Raw genomic sequence first — 23,488 nt, 5'->3', positions numbered from 1 at the left:
TAAATCAATGTCAGTTTTTTTTTATATATGTAATAAGAGGTAAGATAGGAAGGGACATACAAATAAAAAAAAATGCTTCATGGCGATTAAAAATAAGTGTGTAACATTATTTTAATCAGTATTATGTTTATACAGTAAATGAAAATATTAAATTAAGTTATAATTGTTTGAGAATCACAGGAGATCTTGTTCGCCGCCTCTCAGAGCTAACACCAAATGCAGTACCGATCCCCCCTGCACTTTATAGTCTTGTGCCGTTTTTTCATCATTCCTGAAATATAAGATTGTTATAGTCACATAAAACGCATGATTACATATTTAATGAGTCTTCATGAATAAAACGCCATCAGAAATAACAAAAGTAAAATAATATTAAATAAATTATGCACATATGAGTCACAAAATGAGAGCATTTATATTATTTTAATTATTAGTATTGAAAAAAGTTATAGCTAACAAAGTATTTATTATCAACATATACAATTTTTTTTACAAAAAAGCTAAGTAGTAGTAAATATTGTAATGTTTACTTGGGACACTTATCCGATGGGAGCAAATCACTAATCATAGAGTATCTATTTATAATGGTTCTGTACAATAAAAACAATTTTACTTCAAGGCTTCGGTTAACATAGCACAACAATACTGTTTGACTAAAATTCTGTATCCAATAAATAAAGACTAGCCATAATAATATACAAAAAACATTCTGTGACCAAATTCTCCTGATTCATGAGTTTTATAAGAAAATAATATTTTATGTACAACATAAGTTGACAAACACAAAAAGTGACTTTTAATAAGTAAAGTTTCATATATATATTCTTAAAACAATAAAAGCATCTTTACAATCTAAAAACAAATTATATCTTACATCTGTTTTCCAGAAAAGATAAGTCGCTGTTGTTGGGGAGGAATACCCTCTTTTTCTTCGACTCTTTCTTTGATACGTTCTACTTTATCTGTAGGTTCGATATCTATTTCAATTTCTTTTCCTGTAAGAGTCTTTAAACAGAAAAGGTTATATAGATACAGAGAAATTTCTTGCAAGTGTTTTTAGATTAATGTACTTACCTTTACTTTGATCAACATTTTAGATGATAGAACTGTAAAATCTTACACAAACTACTTCTATAATGACACTATTAATGTTTAAAACCAATTAAAAACCTCTGGATTATCGTTAAACCAAATTTTCTCTTTGCAACTGTAAAACCGCAATTCGGCTCTTTTGACAAATCATTAAATTGACTGTGAAGTTGACGTTTTTCTTACGATAGACTAATAATTTTTGTATATATTCGAGTAACTATGAATTGTAACACTTATTGTTATTTATAATTATGATTCTTTAGCAATGATAATGTTTTTGATAAAAAAGACAAATAAATAATTAATTTGTTATATATATAAAATTATCAATGGACTTATAATTACAAAATAAAATATTATATTTATTTATAATTTTATGATCGGAATAAGTAAAAAGGTTGTGGTGAGAGAAATGTACCTATGTAAATATTTAGAAACTTTGACAACTTATGTCAAACCTAAAATATGAAATCATTTATAAGTTGAATGCAACAAGAAAAAGTGATATAAATACATTGCGCCCTAATAACAAAACAAAGTATTAAAAGATGTCCGACGTTAATTGTATATTTAAGCAAATAGAAAAGATTCTGAAAATTGGTAAACCACAATAAAATCTAAATTATTAACGCACTACACTTAATATTTTGCACTTATAGCCTACTTAAATTTATCTTATTTTCAGACACAAACACCGAGTTCATGGTTGCGGTTTTCAATGAAATCATCAAGTGTAATAGCAGCCTGAACGAAAATGATATATTTGACGTTTTAAGGACATTTCTAAACAACATAATCAAAGAAATCGATGAACTTGGTACTATCATCAAAAACAACGATGGTGTCAGTATCAGTGTCAAAAATCAAAAAATGTTGCGTACCTGTTATCAAATAATTACGTCGTTTGGTATATCATCATGTTTATTGCCTGGTTTAGGAATCAGCCTGTCCAAGAGGTGTGCCACTGCAAAGTCACTGCCAACATTATCACTTAAAGATACAGATAAATATGAACTACTAGTTTCGTGTACAGATTTCTTGTCCAGAAGTTATGAAGTGCCAGTACTTAAAAATATTATATTAACTTTTCATTTGTCCGATTATCTGGCAGCACTTATACAATTAGCCTTTGCCCCTTTGAAGAAACCTGGAGATTATTCAAATTTCACTATGACTCAAGAGCTGTACAACAAGTTATTGTTTGATAAGCAGAAATATATAAAAACTTATGAGTACTTAGTGAATAATTGCTTCCAGCCAATGTTAATGAAGGAACTTTTAGTATTACAGAATATAACAGAGCACCCACTGCCAATGTTTGCTAAGAAAGTTATTTCAAAGGAAATGAGTAAGCGTCTCACAGCTTCTGGTGGGTTACTCAGCCTGATTAGATGTTTCATTGAAAGCCACGAGGTCGACGTCGGTGTCGAGTGGAAGAAAATAGAAATGATCTGTAAAATAGTTACTTGTAGGCACTTGAACTTGAGTGAAGAGGACTACTTGACTAACATTGTCTCGCAGTTAAGGCATATATACACTATGAATAATAAACATTACTTGATAACAGCATCTTCGTGCTTACTAAGCTTATATACAAAATACAATAAATCCATATCAGTGATAAATTTGCTCAATGAAGTCTTTGGTAGTTTTGATAATGAAGCCTTATTGGCCGATGCTTTACCGGGAACTATTATATTGGTGTCACAGCAAGTCCAACACAACATACAGATCCTTCATGCATGTACAGCTATAACGCAATATGAGCTACCAATACATATGTCCAAGAACTTGTATGTGCTGTATCTCTTAAGGCTCAACTGTACCAAAACTGAAATGAAGCTCAAATTAAATGACATTATACTCAAAATTATGGAGTTATTAAATAAAAGTGAGATAAAAATTGTAATTGAACAAATTCTTTTTGGACTGAACAATCACAATTCTCATAAAATCATAGCTAAAGAATACGAGTCTGGTCTTTCAGTGAAATGTGTAACGGGGGACTTTGAATATCCCAGCGACGAGGCAGTTATATATTTTATAGAAATGTTTAATTTAATAACGAACAATGATGTCGTTTGTAACATATTCGAAGCCTGCTTATTAAAATTTATTGAATTGAATAAAGAAAACGAAACATGCGATAAAGAGGCTTTTCTGTTGGTCGAAGATGAGCCTGAGGTGCTTAACTCGGTTGGCAAAAAGTGTGCTCATATGCTTCATATCCTAACCGAAATATCAGCAACCGAGAAGGTTATAACCATTTTGAAAGACAAACCACTTCTTGTGCTAGATTTCGTTGAATCATTGTTACTAAATAATATTAACCCAATAAATGATGAGTGTTGTACTATTGCTCTTGTTCTTCTCAATACTATTGTAGCTAACATTGAGAAAACCGAGGACATACAAACAAGACTTAATGGCCTGATGCCGAGACTGAAACAATTGTCGGGGGAAAATTCTTCGTATGTAAATGTTTTGTCCAAGGAAACGTTGTCTTTGATCGAAATGGAATGTCCAAAAGCTGATAAAAGTGCTTACGAAAAAGCAGTGTCCAATATTTATGACAAGTTACTGCCAGTGCGAGTTCATGGGGTCATTGAACTCACTAAACTAATCGACAAATCAGATGTGGAGACCATTTCTAAGAGACATTTCATATTTTGCCTCTTCCAGGTATGTAGAATTATCTGATCAGTTTTGCATCTGCCATTCGTGTCACCAGTACTTCTTCTTTCAACAAATATCAGATAAATAGCAATTGAATTATATATTATAGCTTCTGTTTGAATATTTTTCAAATGCTTACATAATAATTGCTTAAAATTCCTGTAAACCAAAATTAATGTCTACCTAATAAACTACTTAACAATCACTCGTGAAATCATCAGACTGTTATTAACTTATGAAGTTAATTCCACCCAATCATTTTATATTTAACTATAGTTTTAACCGACCCAGCTGACAGCTGTTGTAGTCATTGGGTCACATAAGCATTGTTCTCGACAAACACAGCTTACCTCACTACCTGTCATTATACACATACTGGCTTGAACAAATATATCATGTAAATATTTTTTCTCATCAGTTAATCAAACATGAAAACCTAATGAGATCTTTCGCGAGTTTTCATTTATATCAAACTAATATTTTCGGATTACTTCGCGTTATTTTATTCTTGTCTAAACATCTCGTCTGCCCGTGACCGCGGTTGCTGCAAAGTAACAGAAACGTCGAGAGTATGTTTCCGTAATCAGAAAATATTAGTTTCATTTACATGAAAACTTAATTCTGTTTTTGTGTTTAAGTAAAACTATGAATATTTCTTCAAACATATTAAATAATTATAGGAACAACTCAGACATCCCGATTCCTATATGTATCTAGCATCAGTGAACGGTATAGCCTCGCTGGCTATGCACTGCACCGCTGAAGCGTTGTCTATACTTTGTAGAGAATATTTAGAAGTTTCTCCGGATATCAGAAATAATGAGAGTGAAAACCAAAACGCAGAACTCAGAATGAAAATAGGAGATGTTATAGTTAAAGTTACGAGGAGACTAGGTAATAACTAATAAAAAAACTCGCTCAGTTAAACTTAACTCATTATCTTTACTTATACAAAAAATTATATCTTGTTATCAGTCTTAAACCATTTTATATCAAGTATTGTTTGTCCCAAATAAAAGTCTATGTTCCTCTGTATGAAAATTTAAAATTATCGTAATTATATTTTATAATTTTAATTACATATACCTTTAACACTGTCGCCTTAAACAGAAATGAAGTACTCAACTTATTTATGAGTGATTTTTTTTTTATTTTAAAATTTATTTATAAGTTTCCCGTGCCATTACTGTAGCTATCTATTCATGGTATTGCAGGCGAGATGGCGGTAGTTCATAAAACGATTTTACTTAACACGATGCTGTGCGCCTGCAAGGATGATGACCCGCTGATAAGAACGTCGGCTCTATCGAATCTAGCAGAAATAGCATTGGTTTTGAATTACAAAATCGGTTCTATTTTATACGAAGTTAGTATTTACATATATAAATATTATATATAAATGTCGAATTGGAAATTTTTAATTATGTATTTTTTTTTTCAGTTATTGCTATGTGTTTGGGACGTTATAAATGGGGATCCGGCGTTGGAATGTCGGAGAGCAGCTGTGATGGTTTTGGCCAACCTAATCAAGGGTCTTGGCAAAGATACCCTAGTAGAACTAAACGATACTCTACTACCCATCTATAAGACTCTCCTCAAACTCTACAAAGATGATGACGAGGATTCGTTAGTTAGACTCCATTCGCAAATCGCTCTAGAGGAACTAAATGACATCGTCAAAGGATTCCTCACACAATGTCTTCCGTACGAAAAAGAAATTTCACTAACAACGACCCCCAATAATATAATTTTCAAATAAAACATATTAATATTCATAAAGTCTTTTATTACACTCGTATGGAGACTACAAGGATACGTTTTTAATACTGGCCGGATGGCAAAACATTATTCTAAGTATATACAACTTATAAATTAAAATCACTCTTATCTTAATTATAGTTAATAAATATTTTTAACAGTACCGCGGATGAGAGCTTAGTATGAGTTGTATAGTTAAATTTTAAGTTATAATCGTATCGCATGACTTAAAACGGTCGGTACCGACGTAAGCAAGGCTATTTAAGGAACAGTCTATTCAAATTAACTAACCAGATATGTGAACAGTCTGTTAATTAAGGGCAGTCTATCCGGGCTCTCACAGATCGGATGCTGATATATTTAGGTATTATTCAGTGTTTCATTATCGACTAAGCTGATAAATAAAAATATCTATATATAATACGCAATCACAGGATCCGTCTGCACGTCACACCGGAAAGGTGTCCGTCCTAAATTATATACCATGCCGTAAGTAAGCCATTTTGGACGTGACCGCTATCGGTGCTATCCAAAGTAGCTAGGCCTCCGAGGTATCGTCTCCGTCGCTTTTCTTAACGTCTTTTTCAGACAACGTGATGGAGTATACGGAACTCTTATCGGAGAATCGATCTATGTTCCGCCTGCTGAATATACCGCTGCGGGACAGGGTTGAGGATGTTGATATGGAGATGCTGTCTTCCTTGCCAGCCTGCGGCACAACCTTCCATATCAGAAAAGCGACACCTCCAAACGCTGCCGCCACCAAGAACATCACTAACATAATTTCCCCGAACATACCTAGAAATAAAAATCTCAAATTACAACCCTAATGGAAACTTTTCACTATTTATGTGGAATGGTCCTATATTTTAATTGACCCCTTGGTTTGGGTAAAAATTAACTCCAGTTATCAATTCTATTAACTAACTCTGCTGTGTTTCTTCCTTCCTGGCTTCAAGTCTCGCGGGCTGCAGGTTGTTGTCATCGTAAGGCTCCACGATTCCTTGTGGTTTCGTCTCCAACAGAACATCTCCTGGATTCGTCTTTGGCAGGTTGATGCCGGCCCTCACCGTCAATGTCTCCGGTTTGTAGGTGCATAACACCAGAAAACTGCAAGGAGTTGATATATATTATAATAATCTTAGGACACAATATAAATAAAGTCCTAGACGTCTCTTCCATGTAAGTATACGCACAGAGAAATTTGCACATGAATCACAAATGTTTTTGTATGTATGTAAAAAACTTAAATATATAATATATTTAAGTTTTTTACATAGTTACTTTATATAATTAAGATAAATACGCATTAGCCGTGACCTTGATAAGAAACGCGCATAAAAACCACACGGATCAGCCGAAAAAACGTCCTTGAACTCATCATCAATCACTCGGACGAAAGTGAAAAGTATTTTTTTGTTTCGCTCACCGGCGGGTACTGTGAGTTAGAATCGGCAGGTTCTCTTGTACTATGACATAAGTCGCGACGGTAGTTTCGTTGACTTCCGAACCGCACTCCTCATGATGAATCCTTAGTATGTACGCGTCTTGGGCGCTGTTCGGGTTCCCTTGAAGGGAACATCTCTCCGGTCCACCGTCAGCCGCCTCCACAGCTATCCGACCCCCAAAGAAGGGTCCCGTGGAAACCTCGACTTCACTAGCATGAGGCAAGCACTGGGTAGCTCGCGCTGAAACTGGTTATAATTTATTAATTACTTGCGATCCGCCTCATAAGAGAATTAGGCACACGTTTGTTTCGCTGTTATAATCAATCAATTAGCTTTGCTTTCATATTGGAAATTAAATAGAAACCACGATTAAAATTATTTTAACGAGACATCTGATAGAACTCGTTATGAATTGGAGTTGTGAAGCTAGAGGAAGTTGTCCAAAATATATAAATGATATACATTTTATTTAATATGAAATGTTTAACGGGGAAAAATATAAGTTGTAACCGATTTAAAACACTTACATCCTTTAGTAGGTACAATGATGATTTTAGATCCAATAGATTGCGGGTCAGCCAAATCACGAGCCTCACGCTTGACAGGACGTACTTCGAAAGAATACGTGGTGGCCATACGGAGACCAGAGATATAGGTGGTGTAGGTCCGACCGCGTTTACCGGCTGGGACCTTGTTGGTCGTCGTCTCAATCGTCATCCTAGAAGATCTTTCTTCTTCAAAATTATCTACCACCTTAAAGAAAACAAGATACGGTCACTTACTATCTGACGTCGTAACCGGCAACGTCCATTCATACCTATATAAAGTTTGAACTAAATCCCAATTGAGTCAATTCATTACAGGAATTTAATAAAAATCTCAATAAAAATATATTAATAAATTAAAAAGCGAAATCATCGTTAAATTTTATCAACGATATACATTAAATATAATCTTCCGTTAGAATAGGGGTATAAAGAATTGTTGCAAATGACATTTTATAACGTAAACACTTGACGTGTTTCCGTCAGGTCGCACGACACGGTCACGCTACGGCGCGCACAGAGCTATTATCCCCCGTTTTGAGTGGCAACGCAGCAGTTATTGTGGCGTTGCTTTGATTGTAATCTATATAAAGCTAATCTAAAATATATTAAGTTACTATACACAGCCACCGTTGTACGTTATACAACACATAGGAAACATATTAGCGAAATCGATTTAAAACAGAATAATTCTGTACCAACTAACAAGTCTTGACTCTTGATGTTTTCAAAAAAAATTAAAAGTACCTTTTAAGTTACACTGTATTTTTTTTTGTATTTCTATAATCAGCTTACCTTAGTTCTACATCGGTATTGCCCCCAGGCTTGCAGTTCACAGTAATGTATTTGAAAGGCTAGTAATTTCTGCAAATCTTCATCTTCATTGCCGCCGTACTCCCAACGCAATCGGACATCGCGAAAGTCTGGCTCGCCTATAAGGTGCAGAACCTCTGAAAGGAAGAAAAAATAATGTTAGGTACCTACTGCTAAGTATAAACCGTCACAACTAAGGGATGGTAAACAGTTTTTCCATTCCTAACTCTTAAGACTACTTATTAACGTAGGTCATGGAGTAAAACATTGTTTACGCTTCGTATAGCGTGTCTATGCTAACTTGGACTAAACATAGTGATTTTAAATTTCATATGTAAGAAAGTTATTGTTAGATGAATTTTATTTCTTGACCATCATTATTTGTTAAGAAAGTTTACAAAAAAACTAGTAGGTAATCAATATCATATAAATGTATAAGCGTTTTGTTCAGCAAACCGTTTTCTATTATTGGTTTCCTTCAATAGATGCGCTCCGATAATCTATACGATCCGCTTCTACTATTGACCCAATGACTTGCTCACTGGCCTGTTCCCTAATCGGTAATATGACCTCTGTTATATGATATCTCGTAAGTAAAAACAAAATTTATTAAAGAGAAATTACTATTGAATTACATTAAAAGGTACAATGCGGTAAATATCACGATAAGTTACGTAAAATTTTGCGTAAAAAGAAAATTTACAACTAAGTTAGACGAATTAACTATCAATAATTATGAATTCACTATGATTTGTTGTTAATATTTAAAAGGTGAGTTTTCTTTATTGAATGAGTCCTGGTGTAGGTCCTGTGTGGTAGGTTTTAAGACCATCTGATCTCTTTTCTCCTCGCGGCGGTAGCATTAATCCACAATACTGAAATCTGTTCGTGACTGCTCTTTGAACTCGATCGCACCTTGGTACCTTTGTCATAAAAACTGTAATTACTTGTCCATACCCCGCTTCAAAGAATAGGTTTTTACTTTGAATAGTGTTGCCAATAATAAAATATCCTTTGATTTGAGGAAATAGTTTTAATCTGGAAATTATATTATGCATATACTATAAATTCTTTTTAAACGTTTGAGAAAAATATTGTTTCGACTCTCAAATATATACAAATATTGTTTATAGTAAATATTTTTTTTTATTTATTTATTCGTTATTATAATAACATGACTGAATTAAGTATAAGTCAAGTCTTACGATATGTATATATTCTTATTAATATAGCAATTTTGGTATTATTAATTTTAACTTACATTAAATTTAATGTATGAAAACAGAAAAATAACTCCAAAATCATCAAAATTCGTCGACTCAAATGTCAATTAGTGTTTAACGTCCGTCTGTTTTGTTTGTAACCGGACGTGGCCTCACGCGACAGACAAAGAGGAAGCTGGAACAATGCTATCGAGATACACAGGCTACTATTGTCATATATGTGCGTTCCTTCCGGTCGTTGTAATTTACATAATGTGTAGTTTAAAACTTATTTTGAAGAGTTATTAAGGATACACATTGCTTTGTTTAATACAGATTGTACAACAAAATATAGAGTATATCATCAGCTTCTTTTTGCATTTAAAAGTTATTTCGTATTTATACGAAACTAACATAATATCAACATAATTTACATTTTTAATATAATTTGAAGTCGTGGTGGCCTGGAGGTCAAAAGGCCCGCCTCTCATACGTGAGGGCTCGGGTTCGAAACCTGGCAAATACCAATGTGATCTTTTCCGAGTCATATGTACTTTCTAAGTGTATTTAGACACCACTGACAGACGTTGTCACCGAGCAGTGGCGAAACAACCACAAGCCCAGCCGGGAAACTGGCTGGAAGAAGCTACAGCAAGACTTGGGGTCTAAATAGCTACAAAAAGTCCTGTGCTGAAGGCAAGGGGAAACCACAGCAACTATCTTCCCAAGAAAGTCATCATGTATACGGATCACCGATACGTGATGACCACGACGAGTCTGCAAAAGACTCTTGCGACGATGATGATGATGATGATGAATATAATTTACAATAGGTACGGCAAGTAAAAGTACCAACATTACCATTATTAAACATATTTATTACAAAGTGCCAACATAAAAGCATATATTAGCAACTCATTACAGACAAAGTAAACGGGTGTAATAAGTTTAATAATACAGTATTAGACGAATGGCAATTATAATATTCTACCTGTTTTCTACTAAGTTTCTAATAATCTCAGTCATCTAGAGATATATAAAATGTCTTCCTGGGATACCAAAATAATTAAAACAAAACTATTTTTATTTTGTTTTGTCTATCTAATTGTGTGTCTTTTGAAATAATCCTTCCACAGTCTTAACCTAATATAGGGCAACATTTACAAGATACTAAGAGAGCATATCCGCAGGCGAATACTAATTTTGCAACATTATTAATTAAAATTAGATCAAACCAATCAAAAATTAAAATTTCCTACTCGCATTGTTAATATTGTAATATATAATCAGAAAAATCCCGTTTTTATTCTAATTGTAGTAAGCAGTATTTGTTTAAATAATTTAATAACTATTGTATGAAAACAATGGAAATCTTACTGTCAGTGACCAAACAGTAATGCACACAAATATGTGCACGGTAGTCCGTAACACACACACTAAAGTAGGTGATCTAAACTTTGAATACATTATAACAGTAAACAACAGTGCGGACTGTGAACAATTCCTTGTACCTACGGATATTATGTACATACAAATTACTTTTTTTGGCCTCCGCCATTCACCAGTCAATCATCAATACAGCCCGAATTCGTTTCAGTGAGCTTTTCTAAATGTATTTGAATATTTTCGTCCCTAAAGAAGAAGGTGTGTACGTTGTGCATTTTCATTGCATGAAATTAGTGACGCCAGGTAAAAATATACTTATTGAAGTAATTTGCATGAACATAAACATTATGCTCATATAAGAAAATAAATACACATTTATCTCATTATATGAGCAACGTAAATAAAATAATTTTATGTCAAAGACATAATAGATACATATAATTAAAAGAAGCCTGTAGTGATTATTGCACGCGCAACGATTAGATTCCTTCAATTTATTATTTAAAAAAATGGTACCAGCATGACCCTCATACACGTCAACCTATCAGAGGTGTCGCTACAAAAACCGGAAACTGGTGCATAAAATTTTACTTATCGTGTGAATCCCCATTAAAGTTTTTAAACTTAAAAGACCTTGAAACGATGTAAGTCTAAATCTTATTGTTAAGTTGGACGTGCGTGTATAATCACTGTTACGGCGGCATTCAATTAAGACTGACCCACTGTCGGTCGGCGCGGACGAAACAAAACATACGTGTGGCGTACGACACTTAAAACATTTTACGGCTCTTCTTCGTGTTATAGAAAAAAAATCAGATAAATAACAGAATCAGTCCAGATGATTCACATTATAATACCAATCACTTAAAGTAATTGCATTAAACGGCTGAGATATATCGGTGTCACACCGAACATAGATTGCTGAAGTGGACCATAACGAAATCTCGATTAATACCAATTTTGTAACTATCAGCTTTCAGCATTTATTACCAACCGACTACGGTTTTAGCACTCATTAATTTCACATTTCTAATCATACTCAAAAGTCTGAAGCGACGTAACGGCCTACGCACTATTTCGGATCCAAATACATTTCTAGAGGTTTATATGATATTAAAGCATTTTTTGTTTTGCGGTTTTGTTTACGGAAATTAAATCAGTTTCGCCTTTTAATATCCGACATCCGTGAACGTTAGACCCTACCAAAATATTCTATTGTTAAAATTAAGCGTATCAAACAGAAAGATAATCTTTTTTTTTTTTATATTACCATCGAAATATGATTTTAAGTTTCTTTATATTCTTGCATAATTAATAATATTCACTTAGAAAGGTTGTTTCGAATCCATAGTAATGTCCGTTTTATCTAATAAAGCCATCGATCAATGTCCACAACACCATTACATTGAAAGTAAAGCGGAACCTTAACTGTAACGGCTGTTTGTCTTATAAGCACGTAGCTACGGAATTGGTTGACAACAATTTACTTAGACTATTCTTATCTCCTCTCAATAAAGACTTTAGATTTCAAACGATCTCTCATATTTTAATTATTAACACATCGGTTTGTACTCACAGAGCTTTTATAAATTCTACCAAAACTTATCTCCGATGAAGAAATTAACTCCCATTAATAATCAATAAAATTCTAATGATAATTAACATTTGCAATTTATCGGCTTACAATTAATTAACTTAATTTTGTTAGTGCTTAGCTAATTTGACACTAATTTAATTATTACATACGAAAAGTTTCTTTAATTTTACATCCAATGTCATTTTATTTAACCGATAAAGTATATTTTTATATATTTTCCCTTGTAGTTTAATCATCATTATATAATGTTTTTTATAAAATATTTTTACGCGAAATCAACAATTTCGTCGTGCTTATTCGGAATCCTAACATAGTTGTTGGCCCGTTTGAAACAAGACATTTGTCGCACCGCGTGGGAAGCAGGATTAAAGATTCATCTAAGAGATTCGTAAGATACTGATACTTGAGCCGGTCATTCTGAAGACAATTATTGAAATAACCTTGTGGTTTCCTTCCTACGAATTCTCAAAATACTAATATAAATACTTTGGACAATTATTTTATTCATAGTTTCCGTGACAACGGCATAAATACGTATTGACAATTTTTTTTTACTCCATATAAGAAAGATGTTTCGGGTCAAACCTTCCTTTTTAATTTTAAAGCGGCTATCCTATAATTCAATAATTTTCATTCTTTAAGATAATTTTCATAAAAAGAATCTTACCTATTCTAAATACAAAATTGAGGTTGGTTTTGGTTAATTATAAAATATTAAGGAAGAACTCGATTCTTGATCACGCTAAAAAATTAATCTCTCTTATATAGTCTGTGATAAAAATGTATGTTCATCTCAATCAAATTAAGGTCTGTTTTTGTTATGGGTATGACTTCATGGTTTATAGGTAATATCAATAATCTTAACGCCGTATGACAACTTTATAGGAAGTGTAAGAAAATATTTTTATAATCCATTAATAAATCTTAATGAATTTAATGTTAACTATATAAATATGTTTGATTTTTATCGACTGTGGCAAGAAAATAACGTTATATCTCTTTCAAATCTAAAAATTGCTGCTGCGTGGTTGTGTTCTATAAACGAAAATGGCGAATACCGAATAAGCTGCGAATTTGAAAGCCGTTATGTTGTATTTTAGTCAGATACCCCCATTTGGCTACAGCAATGTTATTAAGATGAGTAAAATAAATTTATTTTATCAGTTTTGACCCAAACGGGTGTAAACTAAAGAAGGTTCGGTCAATGACCTCTACAGGACCAATGCTAGACGACCTACATGCAATACATACCACATTACACGTTCTGCATACTATCTGTTCTGAGCTTAAATGTTAACAGTTTAAAACGAATTAACATTGTCTCTATAAATAACCTTATAAAAATTCAACTTATGATCAGATAAATTAAAGGATAAATCTCAAAATATTATATTTTTTATATAAAAATATGATAAAGCTCAAAAAATGCCACCTAATAGTTTTTAGTAACAAATAGACGTTAAATTTGCATGTTGCCATAATTTATTCAAGATTTTTTTTTATCTAAATTTACTCTATTATTATAAATATATACATACATTATAATATATTTTTTCTCAATGACTCATAGGACAGGATGTCTAAGTATTTTTGTTTCAAATTTTAGAACGATCATTAAGAAGAACCGAATTATAACCGAATGGCGGCAAAACATCCTAGCTACACTTCCGTAATCTTAGAATTAAAGATTTCTATGATTTTTCGTCTATTATTTTTTTTTATTATTGCAACCAAGAATGAAATAATATTAAAGTTAATCAAATGAGAGATGATAAAATACTTACTATTTTTTAATATTTTTACATAGCAAATATTCAAAAACATACTCTTTGTGCTATAATTTTTATGTATTGATTGTGATTTATTTACAGTAGGTACCTATCTGCAAGACTAAAAAATATTTATTCAAATATAATAAATCATTAAGGATAGGAATTTAGAAGTAAAAATTTACGCATTTTCACGATTGCTAATGCTTTCATAAATATATATAAAAACGAAAAAACAATGAAAATTTATTTACATGAGTATTTACTTTAACGTACATTGCATATACAGATAAATTTATTCGTGCTATGAAAGCTTTTAACGTGTTACGTGGGTCATTTTGTAACATAAGTGTTTAAAATATGACTATATATAATACATATCTTTGTATGTAAGTAGGATATATATACATATATAATGACGAACACTATTACTTCATGTTTATTCAATGAACAAAGTTTCAATTTTGAATTGTAGCAAAATACGCTACAATTCCTGTGTGTAGGAACAACATAAATAAAAAAAGTTTCAGTTTCTTTGTTTGCTTTCATTGTTGACAGTCAATCAATGTAGCAAATTGATATAATCAAAAAACTCGCCAACTTTCTAAGCATGCAAAATAACCGGTTTGGGTAACGCGGACTGTCAGTTTTGTTGATAAAAATATTAATATGTAGGTATATCATAATGGATTCACTAGGACAGTATTAAGATCTAAAGAGTTCTACTTACTCATAAGATAATAAATAATTAAAAGGAACCAAATAAAGTAATTCAGTGAAAGTCAAATTTCACGTATGGCCCATTAATTGGTAATGAGAGCATAACAAATATGTCTAATTTATACTATAGCCAAAATGTTAAATTTTATTCTTGAAGAAGCCAGTCGGAGGTGTATGATTTTTTTTAATTAAACCATAAATTGAAAAAAAAATTAAACGGGAATCAATTGCTTAAATAATTATTTAAATTATATATAAATTAATTAATTAATTAGCCTATGATTTAATCATAGTAAAAAATTATTATAGATTCTTTAAAATATAATATAAAGATAAATAATTTCGAAGGTTTGGTGTTTTGTAGCCGTTGCCCGTGTTCATTGCGCTTGCATGTGTAAGTAGGGACATTGTCGTACGGTGGCCATTAGCGCATGCGTAATGCGACTAGTCCATTGACGTAATGAAATGAACGAACGAGCTGTCACTGATGTCGTGTTGACATTTAACACTTAAACTCCTGGGAATGTAGTACAAAGCAAAAGTAGGAAAGTTCAAAATAACTATCACATGCAAAAGCAATTTAGAAACAGTAGTTTGTCTACTTTTTTATTTATATTTGCTAGACGTTAGCTTATAATATATATTTTTATTGCAATCTAGAAAGGTTAAATTAAAACAAATTTGTTGTAACAGTAAAGCGGAGCCTAATGACTTCATAAAACGGGACAGCGATCACCTGCATGACGACAGCTATCAGGAAACATCTGATACAGTTCTAAAGTGCTAGCTTGGCATGGCCTGTGATAAATCACCTGCGTATCAACGCAAAAACCTGTCCATCTGAATGAGATTAACCCACACGCAGAATAGGTCAATGTGATGATTGTATATGAACCGCGTACACGTCTATACGTAGGTACTTTGAATATATTACCATCCGTGATGACCTCTCTAACTCACGATTATTTAAAAAATATGAAGGATTTTTTTTTAAATTATAATGATTGTTGATGTACAATTTTTTATTCAATTCTGTTATTATGACAAATCGGACAAGCAGACCATGTCAAACCAAACAATAACCACGATGGAGTGATAGGATTTGACATAAATTTTCACAATGGCTCGCTTTGTTTTACCGTAAACATTATTCGGTCACAACTGCATTGAATAGATTACAGATAAGTTCACGTTCCCGATGAGAAGATCGAGAACAGATTGGAGATTAACATTCTATATTACAGATACGAAATATTAAAATTTATTTAATGAAAAATATTGTTTTTTTTTTTCGTTACCAACTAACCAAGCATGTGCATTGCAAAAAGGTTTCAATATATTAATTTAACCGTTAGTGATAAAAGGAAACACTTAATCTATCATTGGTATGTGACTATTGTCATGGGATTATATAACGAAGGTCGTGTGACAAACATTTTTTTCGGTTCCTTACTTTAAATCTCATGAAAAGTTAATATAAAGAGATTGGTTTCACACTTTAATTGGAGGAATAGCGTGAAAAATTTAATATCTTTTGGCGTTCCCAGTAAATTAATGTTTTTACTTACATTTATATATTAATATATTCACGTGATTATTTTAAGTAGTTTAGTTTAAGTATAATATGTTATCATGTCAGATGATTTATGAATAAAAAAACTGGAAACTGTGTGTATTTAGTTTAAAGATGAAACAAATTGTAAGAATACTGCTGTGGGACCTTGCCTTCTTTGTGCTTTCTCTAAAAAAGAACATTGCTTACAAACAGTTATTTTTACGAATATAGAGAAAATGTTTACGTTTCGCATTAATTAGTTACGGAACCCTTAAAATTATAACATGAAATCGATTGGATGAATTACTTTGATATATTTTTTCAATTTTATTACAGAAAAACAATAATAATCATCAATAATATTTATATTATTTATATTTTTGATATAAGTTTATCAAGAGATTAAAAAAATATATATGCCCATTTAATATTACTGTTACATAAAAAATATCTATACAAAATTATATATTAAACTAAAAAAATTAAAAAGATTGATTACTACAGCTTTATTTTATCTTGAGAAAATAATGTCCTTTTTTCAAGTTCCATATAATTAAATAGGAGAGTTCTATATAAATTATTTATCACTTGCTAAATACCATAGTGAACTAGGACACAGGAATCATATATGATTATAAATTTACAAACAGCAACAGCATATAGGTTCATATTAAATAAATATATAAACTCCACTTACCATCTTCCGGATCAATTTCAGCGATGGGAGACACATTTGAAAAAAGAATTACAAAACAGATTACAAATAAGTTCACCGAAGGCATCATTATTATAATGGTTAAGGAAATAAAAATCAAATATTAATATTATAAAATCGCGATCGTTGCCCGCCGGTCACTAGAAAGTGTGCGCCTGCGCCGCTCTGTGGCTAAGGAACGACTAACAAAACTATAAAATACTGAAAGGTTTTACATACGGGGTATGCCTTTTACAACTGTATGTCAAAATGGTATAATGTTTTGACATAATTACATATGATGCGAAGTTATTAATATATTTATTGACGAAAATTACCGTTCTTACTGATAATTGTACAGATAGAAATATTTAAATTGATAATTGAAGTCAAATCCTTAATCGGGAACTTTCAAAGCGGCTGTTCTAGCTTACTTTTAGAAAAAAAGACTGTACATGTTTTGTTTGTATCGTTTACCAAAGGTTTGTGACAAATAAAGAGGGATTGAATACTTCCTTGTGAAAAAAGTCTTATAAATTCTGATACAAAACAGCTAACTGGGTATCAGAATTTATCAGTTAAAAAAATATTTATAAGATTGAAAAAAAATTCTGATACAGATTTCTATAAGAATCTATCAGTTATGAGAATTTATGAGACCGTTTCCACAGGGTTGTCTTAAATATATTATTATAGAGCTGGACAATTTATAATGTCTACTTGTAAATGAATTTACACATATTATGGATACAAAAAGTTCCAGAGCATCTTAAAATAGACTAGCTGACCTTTGAATGAAATGCACTTATTTATATTTACCAACAAAGAGAATAGAGGACGCCGATTTTTTAACGCATGCGCATTCCAGCGGCGCGCGCATTTTGTTTTCTTGTGATAGTCCATTCAGGGCCCTAGCCCAAACCAAACATATGTTCTAACAAAATATTGCACAAATGTAACATAAGCTCAAAACTTATAAAATGGGTAATCAGTTTAAAAACGTCGCAATTATAGCCTGCCTTAAAACATTGCTTTTCATCTTCAATATTGTTTTCTGGGTACGTATTTTAAATTGCATACTAATGATGCTGTAATACGTTTGCTCAATTACATTGGTTTTAATCATAACTTCATGTGCAATTAGATAACGAAACTTAGCATAGTAGCAAGACATGTATATGACAATAGCAAAAAAAGCCACCTAAATATATATATATATATGTATTTTTCTAACTATAACTTCTTTTCTTTAGTTGGCGGGTCTCCTCATCTTGGTGGTAGGCCTCTGGGCTGAGTTCGATCTGTACAAGTATATGGAGTTGTCTCCAGAATTCTCTGGGACCGCTCCCCACGTCATCATCGGTATCTCCGGCTTAATTGTACTCATCAGTTCAGTGGCTTTCTCGTGCATTATCAAAGGCCAGCCGGTTCTGCTGTACATTGTAAATATATTTCAAAATTTTACTACAACCAATAATCCCAGCCCAAAATACTCTTGAGACGCGTTTAAATGATTGAAATCGACAAGTACTTTTTTTAAATTATAAATCTCAAACCTCATTAATGTCTCAAACAAAAAGGTAAAGACAGATTCGTTGGTCTGATTTTAAGTGAAATTAAATTATCAACGTTAAAATGAAGAAAGGTAAGTTGTACACGTAATAAAGTAGTATCCCTACCACTCGTTTGCAGTCGTTCCTACTACATACGAAGCGTCTCAAGTGTTACAATAAACCTACGTTAAACTGGTATGTATCTCTATAAACGAATAACTGTATATCCTGCGTACGGAAAGCGATTCTGCAAACTTGTGTTAAAGATGTTTCCATCTATGATGTAACAAATTTTATAGTACGTTACGTTTTTATTTTAAAATATATTAAATTCGTTCCGGTATCACTCATAATGCAATAAACCACGAAAATAATAATTATATAAAAGTTTTTAATAGCTTTACCTACTCTACTTTAAATCAATTGATTTAAAATAATACTCAAGTCTCAACATTAAACTTAATCCGACTAACGACTTTACCTTCCGCCTTTCTTCTTTGTGATTTATGCATCATCAATTATCTTTTATTGTCAATCATATTTTAAATAATGATATAAATGTATTTAGCATTTTAACGGCATACGCATCACTGGGAAAGGTCAATGAAATAAATATCTCATAACATAATATGAAAACGATATTTCTATAATAAAATATGTATTTAGAACTCTCAGTTTGTACCTAGTGGTACATTCAGAAACCAAACAGAAATATACGAAATCATATTATTAAAATAACATGTCAGATAGAATTGTCTGTAGTATTTTAACATTAGTAGTTCTATGTTGATGTATTAGGCACAATTAAAAAACAATATAAGGTACTATATTATATATATTACAGTCGTCAATTTTATAACACTTTGATTTATCCGCGTCCTCCTTCCGGTGAAATTTAATTAACAGTCCACCACAATTAAAGCCTCTGTTCTCTTTTCTACTAGTTCTAATAAAGAATACGAATAGAATCTAAAGAAAAGGTAAAACGCTTATAATTTTTTTTTTTCTAATACATATCTTATCTGTATTGTTATAAAAAAATATATATTCTGTTACTTTGGTATTGCCAATCTGTGATGCAAAATCTACAAATTTCAGTATTATGAGAGTTAACAATGTTTTTATTTGTATCCTTCCCAATTAATACTACCTACTAACATCCATCCATACATAAATCATCATCGCAACTTAATCGTTTGTATAATTTATTAATAGTAGTAGTTTAAATTCTATATAGGTTCTATAATAATTACTTTATGATTATTACATTTTAATTAATATTAATTTCATTGTTAGTATGGAGGATTCCTAGTATGCATTTTCATGACGGACGCGGGCGTCGGGGCATCGGTAGTCTGCTACCGTGATACCTTCGCCAAGGGTCTCCACGATGGACTCACCCACACCATCGTTACTTACAACCCACAGAAACCTAATTTCGACTTCGCTCAATCCACGGTATGTCAAACTAATTTCGAATAATAGGTAAAATAGAATATTTTTTATCTGTAGTATAAATTTTAACGGTTATTTTAATTATTAAACAAAATAACCGCTAAAAACCAGTAAAACAACATACTTAGTTCATTTGAAACCTGTCACTCAATTGCCTAAATGCAGAAGAGAAAGTCGTATTAAGTCTTTAATAAAATTGGAATTAGCTTTTTAATGGTAACTATTCATTTGTATATAAATTATGTTCTTTGTGAATCGATTTTAATGAACAAATGAGTATTTTGTTCTATGATTTTAAGACAGATTTTATAGAGAAATTTTAATTTTTATATTAAATCATTACTATTGCCAGTGTCGGTTGTTTATTTAATTATAATATTGTAGTTATATTGTTGCGGCGTGAACAACTACACGGACTGGATGCGACTGTCGCCACAAAGAGTGATACCCATCTCCTGCTGCCTCGACCCCAATCGCTGCGTCACGGCCAATTACAACGACGTCTACCAAAGGGTTACCTTTTTTGTTTATTAAAATAGCTTTGCGGCTATAAATTAAAAAATAAAACATAAAGATCAAACGAAAGAGATCGCTTCACTTTAAAAAAAATGTTAAATATTAAAATACGATAAAATCTTTCTTCTTTGATTCGTTTTAAATGCACTTGTGCTTACTTATGGAATATGCTTGAATCCTAAACTAATACAACATAAGTTTTTTTTTATTAAGTCTACGTAGCGAGACTTGAAATCTATAAAATATGGTTTTCAACTTCAATAACAACCGGATTTTTTTATGAGGCGTATTAATAAAACTTTTGGTAAAACATAGGCTGACGCAGCGTTATCTATAGACCAGTGTGTCTAGCCTTAATGCAAGATAATCTTATTACAGGGATGTTACGAAGTTATCACGGAATACCTGATCAACAACATGAACATACTGATTGGCGTGGCGGTTGGCACGGCTGTGTTACCACTCGTGGGCGCGCTCCTCTCCTGCTCATTGGCCAGATACATCGAGAAATCAAAATACGACGTCATCAATTAACAACTACCCGCATTTTTTTCTATTAATGTTTATCGACTGAATGTTATTTGATATTGAATATATTTTCTAAATTTTATTCTCAAAATTATATAATCGTTTATTCAATTGTATGTTACTATATTAGTGTAGATGTTGAAGTTTAATCTATTTCTTCTAGCAATGTTACCAGTGTTCGTTATTCAATTTCCTTGAATCTATGAATTATATTTGGGAAATTAAAAATTTACTCAACAAATATGTTTTTTTTTATTGAAACTTATTATTTAAATGCATTATCTATCTTAACTCTAAAGATATCAGTTTTCATATTATGCTTTGGATGCACAATATTGTCTATGGCTAGTCGCTGTCCGAGCTTTGAGGGTCCTCTTTGGTCTCAACAGGGGCCTCCTGTTTGTAGTGCCTGTACTCTGGTTTCAATTCCCACATATTCTTATGGGGATTCTTTAAATTATAATTGCAGACCTCCTTTAATATTTCCTTCAAATATACTATAGGTTGTCTTGTTATCTGGAAACAAAGAAATTATTTTAAATTACATAAATCTATGTATGTATTTTTTTTATAACATCAAAAAGACTAGATTTATTATGGAAGTATTATGTGCATATATTATAAACTAGTTTTTGCCTACAACTGTGTCTGTGTTAGTTTCAGGATTAATGTATAGCTGACCGGGCGAACTGTATTCCTCTTTAAAGTCAGTAGATAAGAAGATTTTGGATTTGATCCTATGTCCTTTCACTTGTTCAAAGCTATCTCTCCACCAATTTTCAGCCAAACCCGTACAGCGCTTCTTGAGTTATAAATAGTGTAACTAACATGACTTTCTTTTATATATAAAAGATTATTTTCGTTCTATTTGTTAATCAGTTTTAGAAGTTGGATGAATAACTAAGATCTTTACCGTCACAAGGAATAAAAACGTAAAACAAAGATTCCAAAATCTTGGTGGAGGTAGCCGTAACAACTTAGTAGGTCACTAATATTATGTCACAATAATATATAAAACGTAACATACATTTTGCAAATCCTTAATATTATAATACTGGTGTTTCTCAAATGCTGCAAACAAAACATTGAGCACCGATTCCTTGTCATCACGAGCCTTTTTACCTTCCGCTTTCTTCTTTACTTGATAGTCAATCTGAAAAATATTTTTATAATTTTATTATATTGATATAAATAACTAGAATATTTGATAAGTATTCATCACAGAGTTATTAATGTTATTACAATTAGAATTTTCTTAAAACTTACATTATGTTTGTGGTCAGACACAGGTTTGAAATTTTGCACAATTCCTTTCAGTTGTTGTACTTGTCTTTGTGGCATCAAAGCCTTCCTTATTGATTCAGACTTAAGCTTGTAATAAGTTGGGTCTGCATATGGCTTACATTCTAATTTTTGTACTATTCTACCTTCCATATAAAGTTTTTCAGATTCAGGAACCACTGTATCCGTATTTGATGCTAAAAGTAAATACATTTTAAATATAAAGCTACTTATACATTTTGTTAAGACATAATTTTGATGATACTCACGAACAGCATGAGAAAAAACTCCTAAAGATTGTCGTGTTACATTAGATACATCGAGGCGATGCTCCTTAGGTAAAGCCTGTTCTCCGGGTTCGTTTAAACACAAAACAGCTTCCGACAGCGACAGCTGGACTTGAGCACGTTGACCAGGAACTCGAGATATCTTTAATTTACCTACTTCTATATCACCTGAAGCTTTGTCCCATTTGTTGGCAATATATTTCGGCACCTTTACTAGCCATACACCTCTTCCCGTATTTGACAAATCTAATTCACGGTCGACATGGGGCACTGTATTGGAATTACTCATTATAGCTTTAGAATATTTTAGCTAGATAGTCTTATTTTATTTATGCTTTACTATTTGCTATATAATTCACAACTGTAATCTGTTTTTGAGTTTTTTGACTTCTTGACATCAAATACCTAATTCACATGTGTCACGATACTGACTAGATAAAATTTTTTTTGATTGTGAAATTTAAGTGTAAATTGATTTTATTATCATTAATTATTAGAAATTAAATAAATTAATAATTATTTTATAGCTCTAATTATAAATTAAGTAAATATCAGAAATAGTTTAACAACCAAAATCAAGTAAATTTTAGAAGATGTTTTATTTAAATTAAAT

At 31.8% G+C, this 23,488-nt stretch overlaps 5 protein-coding genes across 5 annotated transcripts; 2 read left to right on the top strand and 3 right to left on the bottom strand.

The window, feature by feature from the left end:
• Positions 1-76: 76 nt before the first annotated feature.
• On the bottom strand, positions 77-1,245 carry LOC116779584 (NEDD8). The gene is made up of 3 exons (XM_032673938.2): positions 1,075-1,245; positions 875-1,005; positions 77-271 (listed from the first exon to the last, which is right to left on the bottom strand). Exons 1-3 carry the CDS (start codon positions 1,090-1,092, stop codon positions 175-177), a joined length of 246 nt encoding a protein of 81 aa, XP_032529829.1. The 5' UTR covers positions 1,093-1,245; the 3' UTR covers positions 77-174.
• Positions 1,246-1,511: 266 nt separating this feature from the next.
• LOC116779618 (transport and Golgi organization protein 6) lies at positions 1,512-5,547 on the top strand. The gene is made up of 5 exons (XM_032674001.2): positions 1,512-1,692; positions 1,778-3,774; positions 4,449-4,662; positions 4,983-5,134; positions 5,210-5,547. The coding sequence occupies exons 1-5, from the start codon at positions 1,641-1,643 to the stop codon at positions 5,525-5,527; spliced, it is 2,733 nt and encodes a 910-aa protein (XP_032529892.2). The 5' UTR covers positions 1,512-1,640; the 3' UTR covers positions 5,528-5,547.
• On the bottom strand, positions 5,538-17,457 carry LOC116779383 (uncharacterized). Its single transcript, XM_061521582.1, has 6 exons — positions 17,259-17,457; positions 8,315-8,469; positions 7,502-7,727; positions 6,956-7,220; positions 6,455-6,636; positions 5,538-6,324 (listed from the first exon to the last, which is right to left on the bottom strand). Exons 1-6 carry the CDS (start codon positions 17,344-17,346, stop codon positions 6,065-6,067), a joined length of 1,176 nt encoding a protein of 391 aa, XP_061377566.1. The 5' UTR covers positions 17,347-17,457; the 3' UTR covers positions 5,538-6,064.
• Positions 17,458-18,134: 677 nt separating this feature from the next.
• LOC116779781 (tetraspanin-7-like) lies at positions 18,135-21,540 on the top strand. The gene is made up of 5 exons (XM_032674214.2): positions 18,135-18,313; positions 18,509-18,697; positions 20,105-20,266; positions 20,648-20,776; positions 21,158-21,540. Exons 1-5 carry the CDS (start codon positions 18,236-18,238, stop codon positions 21,311-21,313), a joined length of 714 nt encoding a protein of 237 aa, XP_032530105.2. The 5' UTR covers positions 18,135-18,235; the 3' UTR covers positions 21,314-21,540.
• LOC116779780 (general transcription factor IIF subunit 2) lies at positions 21,536-23,302 on the bottom strand. The gene is made up of 4 exons (XM_032674213.2): positions 22,858-23,302; positions 22,574-22,785; positions 22,335-22,460; positions 21,536-21,823 (listed from the first exon to the last, which is right to left on the bottom strand). Exons 1-4 carry the CDS (start codon positions 23,162-23,164, stop codon positions 21,653-21,655), a joined length of 816 nt encoding a protein of 271 aa, XP_032530104.1. The 5' UTR covers positions 23,165-23,302; the 3' UTR covers positions 21,536-21,652.
• Positions 23,303-23,488: the final 186 nt, after the last annotated feature.

The sequence above is a fragment of the Danaus plexippus genome, chromosome 2, assembly GCF_018135715.1.
Source record: "Danaus plexippus chromosome 2, MEX_DaPlex, whole genome shotgun sequence".
NCBI lineage: Eukaryota > Metazoa > Arthropoda > Insecta > Lepidoptera > Nymphalidae > Danaus > Danaus plexippus.
The sequence above is the reverse complement of the archived record's forward strand: the minus strand, read 5'-3'. Positions and strand labels throughout refer to the sequence as shown.